Source organism: Carassius auratus, chromosome 37, assembly GCF_003368295.1.
Source record: "Carassius auratus strain Wakin chromosome 37, ASM336829v1, whole genome shotgun sequence".
NCBI lineage: Eukaryota > Metazoa > Chordata > Actinopteri > Cypriniformes > Cyprinidae > Carassius > Carassius auratus.
This window is the reverse complement of record NC_039279.1, coordinates 3,532,693-3,541,030: the sequence shown is the minus strand read 5'-3', so window position 1 is coordinate 3,541,030 and position 8,338 is coordinate 3,532,693. Positions and strand designations below refer to the sequence as shown.

Below are 8,338 nucleotides of genomic sequence, written 5' to 3'. Positions count from 1 at the left end.
TAAAAAAAAAAAAAAATATTGATGTTGATTTAAAATAAAGTCTATGGACATTATGAGTTAACTATAGTTGAGTTTGTATATGAGTTAAGCCATATACAAACACACTCACAAAGCATGCTGGGAGTGAAAACAGTTGTCATATCAGCTATGGGATAAAATGACTGAAATCATGAGATATTTGGGGAGGAAACACACACACACACACACACACACACACACACACACACAATAGCCTACATGCATATATTTCATATTCTGAATACTGCTACTGTATACTTACAATCCTTAGAGTGGATAACCTGAAAAAAAAAAAAAAAAAAACAGCCAAAACTAACCACCACCATCACTCAAAGCCCAACACACACACATACATACACGTACACTCTCTCACACATGCAGAAATGCTGAACTATTCATAACCTTCTCACTTCATTCATGTAGTCACTATAAACTAGGAAGCTGGGGAATATAGAAAAAGAGTGGGAAAGTAGAGAGTGTGTATCATCTTAAGTGTCCAACAGGAGTCCCAGAGGATATATATATATATATATATATATATATATATATATATATATATATATATATATATATATATATATATATATATAACAGTAAACAGGGTCCTGTAATCACAGTCAGAAGTATAGACTTTATATAATGAATGATGAAATATAATGCTCTGCTCAGAAACCGAGTGAGTTTCTTACGTAGAAAGCATTTTAAGACATCAAAAGACATTCACATGAAAAAAAGAAAAAAAAAAAAGAAAAAGTGTTTTAAAAGGAAGGGAGCTTAATTATGCTGTTTCGTAAGATACCCTGTTACACTGAGGGAAATCCAAAATTGTGGATGAGATGAGAAGAATTATTGAAGCATAGTTGTATATCATTCATTACTGTAAATGGTAAGAGTAACATGTTGCTACTGTAGCTTAGCAATCAGTCACTTATAAGGTTCCTAGGGAAGGAGCAGTCTATGTAGGCTGTACCCGGCAAGGGAGCTCGCTAGGTTTCGGAATAGAGACTGTACTGTATATGCTATAAAGTGAGCAATTATGAAATGTTTATCGCAATATATTAAATGCTTCAAGGCAATTCTGGTACAACGAGGGTTTTGAAGATGATTATCAGTATCATTTTCACATTAAAATTGAATGATGCGGTGGAGAAGAGAAGTCTGAAGTAACATTCAATATGTAAGTCTACTCTTATATATTCTAGTGGGAAGTGTAGGTAATTGACTCAGTAACTTATTTAAAGAAAATTAGGCACTTAGTTGACTTTAATAAAAATGTAAAATGTGACATGAAACTGCAATGAAAAGTTGGAAAGTTATACTGTATGATGTACGAGGAACAAGAAGCACAATTGATTAATAATTATATATTATATAATGTATATTTATATAATAATTTTTAAATAATTTTTAAAATGATAATTATTTTCAAAATGATTAACAAATTATTAAATATAATGTTAGTGTTAATATAGTGTTCTTTGTTTCTATGATATGATGATATGATGAGAAATGGTCACAAATAGTGATTCATCTCTAAAATATTTGTTAGAATTTTCTAACATTAACATTAAATGTTTTTCTATCAATTACTTAACTAACTAAAAAAATAATTAAAACAACAACAACAGTGAAGTATAAGTTCAGATATATTCATGTGTCAGGAATTCAGGACTTTATTGAACAATAAAAAATATACACCAGTTAAAATAACTTCCTTATTTTCATTAGTTTTTTTTTTATTCAGTTTTTTTTTTTTTTTTTTTTTTATTAGATTTTATTTTCAAAATCATTCTTGTCTTGTTGGGATTCAGAGCCCCAAACATCAAAAAAAAAAAAAAAAAAAAAAAAAAAACAGAGAAAAAAAAAAAGTTAGTCAGTCTGACTTTACAGCTGTAAACGGCAGCTGACTTTACGGCAGCGCAGCAGTCCAAGAGCGTCTCATTGTTCTGATGAAACCATGACGGCGGATGTCGAAAAAAAATAGTTTATTTTTATTTTTTTTTCACAGTTTTCTCCGACATTAACAAAAACCTATGTCTGCTTCTCCGACTCTGCCTTTTCAGTGGATTTAGATGTCATTTCAACTTCCTCTCCATAAAGTTCTGCCATTTTCTCAAATTTGGGACCCCAGTCGTCCAGGGAGTTGTAGTCCAGTTCGGAATGTGCTCCAGCAGACCCGAGCGAGCTGATGGAGCCTGCTGGTGACCCTTGACCCTCATAGGCGTAGGTCTGTAAAGAATCGTAGGGCGGTACGCTAGTATCCTGATCCGCTTCAGCCACCCTCTGTTTGATAAACTCCCCAATGTCCATTTCCTCATCTATGTCCAGGGACGAGGGGGTGTGATGGCCACAGGCTGGTCTCCTTGATGACCGCGGCCGGATGCATTCGGGCCGGACGTCCCGACGGAACTTGAGCTCCTCGGCAGCAGCTGGGTTCCGGAGGGCGATGATGTCAAAGGCCTCGGTGTCCTCCTCACCGCCTCCTTCATCGTCGTACGTCACAACGTTCTCACGAATGTCCTCCTCTGAGATGATCAATGGCTCCTTTTTGCTTCGTCGCAAAGTAATGAAGAGGATCACGATGGCTGCAAGGAAGAAAAAAAAGATTGCTGATTACCATATTTTCTGGACTATAAGTTGCACTTTTTTTCATATTTTGGCTGGTCCTGCGACTTGTAGTCAGGTGCGACTTTTTATCTAAATTAATTTGACATGAATCAAGAGAAATGAACCAAGAGAAAACATTACCGTCTACAGTTGCAAGAGGGCGCTCTATGCTGCTCAGTGCTCCTGTAGTCTACACTGAAAACAGAGCGCCCTCTCGTGGCCGTAGACGGTAATGTTTTCTCTTGGTGCTTGGTTCTAAATAAATGCGACTTTAGTCCAGTGCGACTTATATATGTTTTTTTTCCTCGTCATGACATATTTTTGGTCTGATGTGACTTATACTTAGGTGCGACTTATAGTCCGAAAAATACGGTATATAAAATGAAATGGCACAATTGATTAATATTCATAAAAGTTATGCTTCTCATTATATTAACATAGTTGAAATAAAGAGTGAAAGAGTTAACCCTCTGGTGCTGTTTGGTTGATTTAGATAAAACATTTGTAAATTTTTTCAGAATTTTTACGTCATTTGAATGGGATGAAACTTGGTAAAGGTTTTGACACTTGCTATGTGAGATGGCACACACACACACACACACACACACACAATCATGGACATGATTAGAAAAAGTTAAATGATACTAAAAATATAGTCACACTTGTACTGTTTGTGGTCAAAAGGGACAGCACTGGAAATAAAACGGAAGCTAATTTCCTCCAGTGGAAACATTTGGCTTTTTTTCTTTGTTGTGATATCAACCTCAAATTCGGTGTTCAGTGTTTTGGGAAATATTTATTTCACATTAAAAAAAAAAAAAATAGTAATAATAATATTAGTTATTATAGTAATAATAAAATAATAAACTAAAACCTCTTTTTATTTACTTTTTATTTTTATTATTTTTTTAGTTTTGTCTCATTGTGCCGGGACACGGCATCACAGTATGATGAGGGGTGTAACATTTTCGTCATACACTTGAGGTATTCAGCCAATCACAATGTACTGGATAGCTTGCCAATCAGAGCATACCTCACTTTTTAGAATGATGAGCTTAGTAATAATATAAATATATATACCAGTTAAATTAAATCCACTGCAATAAAAAAAGGATAGATATAAGTATGGATGGAGCCTGATATTGTAAAAATCTACAGGAATGGTAAATAACTGCACTGTGTTTAAATATCATTGGGAGTTGTGGGAAACTGAAGGCACATAACATATTCTTGTCAAGTACTGGAAAACTGAAATAATAAATTAATAAATAAAAACAATTTATCAGTGTTATTAACACTGAACAATTTTTCCAAGGAACGTTATGGCTCTACGGTAAATGTGTCACGCAGTAGGAGATGTGGGGAACATTACCAGGATGAGGGAAAAGCAGGTGTGAAGCATTGTCAATGCATGAGCAAGCAAACACATCAGGGGCCAGAGATCAGTGCGAATGAATGATGATTCTTTCATATCCCATTAAATGGAAAGAGCCACAATAACTGAACAGCAAGTCAATATCGCACATTAGTCTAGATGAGCTTTCACTTCACTGATACACTATTAGCTGACACGACTAAAGCTTTATGAAAGCACTTTTCCCATGATCCCACTTCTAATGCAGTGCACATGTGAAATATGAATAACATTATGCACAAGTTATGTACTTTTTCAATATATTTTAAAGTCTCTGCATAAAAACTATTGATTTGTAGGTAAAATCCATACAGAAAAAAAAAGAGATTGGACATTTCCTTAAAAAAAGGGTGTATATATATATATATATATATATATATATATATATATATATATATATATATATATATATATATATATATATATGATTACTTATAAATGAGTACTTTTTGGATTGTTCTAACAAGCGAAATTGCTTGGGTCTTGTAATATCTGGTCTTGACTACATCTATAAATGTAATTTTGGTAATTCTGGTAGACAGAAATACGATGAAACCTATTGCAATCTGTTGTAAGAATACTGCACAGCATTGCGCAAAAAAGTGACACATTCTGTTCAGTGTTTGCTAACAAACAAGTATCTTGATGTAATCGGATCTGCTAAAGCAAGCAAATCTACGAAGCAGATTTGTGGAGTGGAAGGAAGGAGATTTTATCAACAAGTAGATTTTAGCAGGAGCAAACAGAGGCGTGTTTGAGCAGGGATGTGCAGAACGGAGCGGGCGCAACATGTAGCGAGAGCTTCAGGACTATATTTAGCCCCGGCATCTGCTAGGGTGAGTGCTGAAAATCTCTCTCGCTTTTGAACAGAAGAGAGCATCACAGCCGCGGGGTGAGACCTAACCCGTCCATCCAGGGCCGGAGAGAGGGAGGAAAGGGATGAGAGCAGACAATGAGAGGAGGAAAGGTGGTAATGTCTGCATGAGAGAGGACTATTACATTTGCTGCTCACTTTCTTCAGCGCGCACCTTTAATACAATACTGTCAGCGGCTCACTCTCTGTCTCTCATGTCTTTATGTTCACAGATTTCCTCACTGTTTCCCTACATCTCTTGTTCCGCTGTTTTAAACTCTATTCGTCATTTACCATGACCATTACCATTTACCATGACCATTACCATTTCTGTAAAATATAATTTAATATAATATAATTATATAAAATATAATTAATTAACTTTTGTAATCTTCCTCAATTCTTCTTCCTTTTCTTTAGTCTCTCTATCTACATTTTGGCCTATTATATTATATTATATTATATTATATTATATTATATTATATTATATTATATTATATTATATTATATTATATTATATTATATTATATTATACCACCTAATTATCAAAATTAAACATCATTATTGCTTAAATATTTATTTTATTAAATAGCTATATATAAAGAATAGTAAATAATATTAATAAAATACAATGTAATACAATATAATATATATATATATATATATATATATATATATATATATATATATATAAACATTAAACAACTATTTAAACATGTTTATCTATCATGTTTATTCTATACTACATTATAAATTTTAATTATTTACTATTTTTTTTAATTGTATTTAAATACTGCTCATTTATCATATTTATCATTTGCATGTCAGAGAACTGAATAATCTAAATTACTGTTTAAATATAAATAAGTAAAAAAATTGAAATGTGTGACTGGAAGAGATTATACTACTGCAGATTGTAGTACAACACTTAAATTCATTGAATTATAACTGTATTGTCATAATGTCATCATGACGTTCATTTATTCATGCTGTCATGCATCCCGTTCATCTCTATCTGCCCTGCTGTGAATACTAAAGCATTCTTCAGTGTTCTGTTCATGACATCTTGATGCGGTCATGACCCTTAACCTGCTGTTGCGAGACCCATTAAATCCTTTAAGTATGCTTCTTACTTTTGATCTACAGGTTTACAAGGTGAACGATGAAAAGTCAAGAGTTAAACAAGGCTGGATCAACTGGAATTATGACAATGAATGCCAGAATCCTGCTGTGAATAATAAAACTGGGAAGGCGATAAACAGGCAACAGTTAAAGAAAACCCATCAGATTTACATGAATACACAATTTAGCAAAACGTCAAATTAGATTTATCATTCAATTCTATTACATTAAAAATATCCGTACATTATATGTTTTACTGAATGTTATTTACTATAAAATTGTAAATGATTAAATTTCGGCCCTGTTCATATGTTTTACATTATGTTGTGTTATATATATAAACTCAAACACATGATACTCACTGGTAATGGCAAAACACATCATTTCCAGGTTGAACTCACCCAATAATATCAGCACACAGAGCAGAATGGCTATGAGAGCGCCTGTGCTGAGCCCTGCGGAGGAGAGGAACGCTTCACCCTGGCAGATCTTCAGTCTGGTGCCTCTCTGGCAGGAACACACCCTGAGCGCGAGGGTACTGGTGCTGCTCAGAACGGGTTCCCCGTCATCCCAAACCACCACTGCGAGCTCGTACAGTTCCTGGGTCAGTCTGTGGAACCTCCGCCGTCTGGCGATGATGCTGGCAGTGCTGTCTGCAGACAGACGCACAGATAAGGTCACCATTACTTAGAAAGCACTCACACAGCTATCAGATGGCTTCAGATGGACTGTCTGGCTTTAATCTCCTTTGTGAAACTTGACATCTGTTGCTGTATATAAAAAAATAAATAAAATCCACAATTTTTAAATGTAGAACAGGAGGGCGAGGGCTTTGTTATATTGCTGTCACATTAAAATAGTCAATAAAAAGTATCTGTCATTTATTGTAGTCCAATTTTAAGGGGAAAAAATACCTGTTTTTCATTTTAATTCACATGAAATTGTAAGATTTGTCAGATAAACACATAAGATAAACATAACCATCAGTGGGGCGTATGCGCTGATCATATGTAGATCATCTGAAAACGTATGAATGAGACTGTACGAATCCATATGAATAAGCCACCAATTTGTCAAAATGTAATAAATTGTCATGAAATTGTTGTTTAATTTTGAATAATTAAATATGAAAACCAATCATACAACAACAACAATAACCACAACAGTGATCATTTATATAAATAATAATAATTTTGAGAACATAATAAAAAAAGAAAAACTATGATCATCTGGCTACAGAGTGGAATAATCTACTTCTACACACACATAAAGACTTATTACTTAAATTTGCAGTTGAAAGTTCAGTTCAGTTCAAGGTCTCAATTTTCTGGTAGTTTCCACCAAAACCAAAGCAGGGTTTATACAGAGATTCTTAAATTGAATTTACTACCTTTTTACCACCTATTTTACTACCATCACAATATTTTTACTACCAACACGGCTTCAAACTTCAACTGTAGCAGTGTTAAGTGTTAAGTAAAGTGACAAGTAAAGACATGAAAATATTTCCAAAATTAATTAATAACATATTTATTCACAATTTAATGAGGCAATTATAACTCAATTTCAACACTGGGAGGGAGAGATAGAGAACCAGAGAGAGTGAGAAAGAGAAAGTCAGGACATGTTCTGTAGGTGTATGTGAGTGTGCATGTGTGTTAGGGCAAGTGAGTGAGCTACAGTCAAGTAAGAGGGAACTCCACCATAGGACTTGGATTAATCAAGATCACAACAGGCCTTGGTCCATAGGATTTACTCAATATGTCAAAGAGTAACAATTACATAAAAATTAGAAGACAGACTGGACCTTTAGAATGAACAGCTGCACAATGTGTAATAATAAAGTGCAATTGTACACTATAATAACAGTATTTCATTAATAAACAAATAACTTCAACACTTGACACAAGCCAAGCACTGTCCAACACACACACACAGAGAGAGAGAGAGAGAGAGAGTGAGAAAAGAGAGAAAACATCAAACAGAAAACACAAAGCCTCTTTTTGAAACGAATTTAGTTTTGTATTAATTTTATCTTAATTTTAATCCATGTTTCATTATTTTGTATAAATCACAACACGTTCAGACATGAACCGAAACTCAGCGTATAGGTAGCCTAGGCTACTCGCCTCACAGACCTAAACAAATTAGAAATATCCTATATCTTTTATCTACAGAAAGCTTGAAATTTCTACTTTTAAACAGAACCATTCAAAACTACCGTATTTTCCGGACTATAAGTCACACTTTTTTTCATAGTTTGGCTGGTCCTGCGACTTATAGTCAGGTGCGACTTATTTATCAAAATTAATTTGACATGAACC

The 8,338-nt window shown here is 34.0% G+C and overlaps 1 protein-coding gene across 4 annotated transcripts in view; it reads right to left on the bottom strand.

The window, feature by feature from the left end:
• Nucleotides 1-1,856: 1,856 nt before the first annotated feature.
• Nucleotides 1,857-8,338, bottom strand: part of LOC113055913 (cadherin-18) — a 130,929-nt gene continuing 124,447 nt past the window's right edge. For 2 of the 4 annotated variants that reach the window (XM_026222295.1, XM_026222294.1), the window contains 2 exons: nt 6,416-6,667; nt 2,050-2,603 (listed from right to left, as the gene is read on the bottom strand). In XM_026222295.1, the coding sequence (XP_026078080.1) occupies nt 2,050-2,603; nt 6,416-6,667 (806 nt within the window). Of the gene's footprint in view, nt 2,604-6,415; nt 6,668-8,338 lie in introns of all 4 variants that reach the window. The other 2 variants (XM_026222297.1, XM_026222296.1) reach the window with 2 other exon arrangements.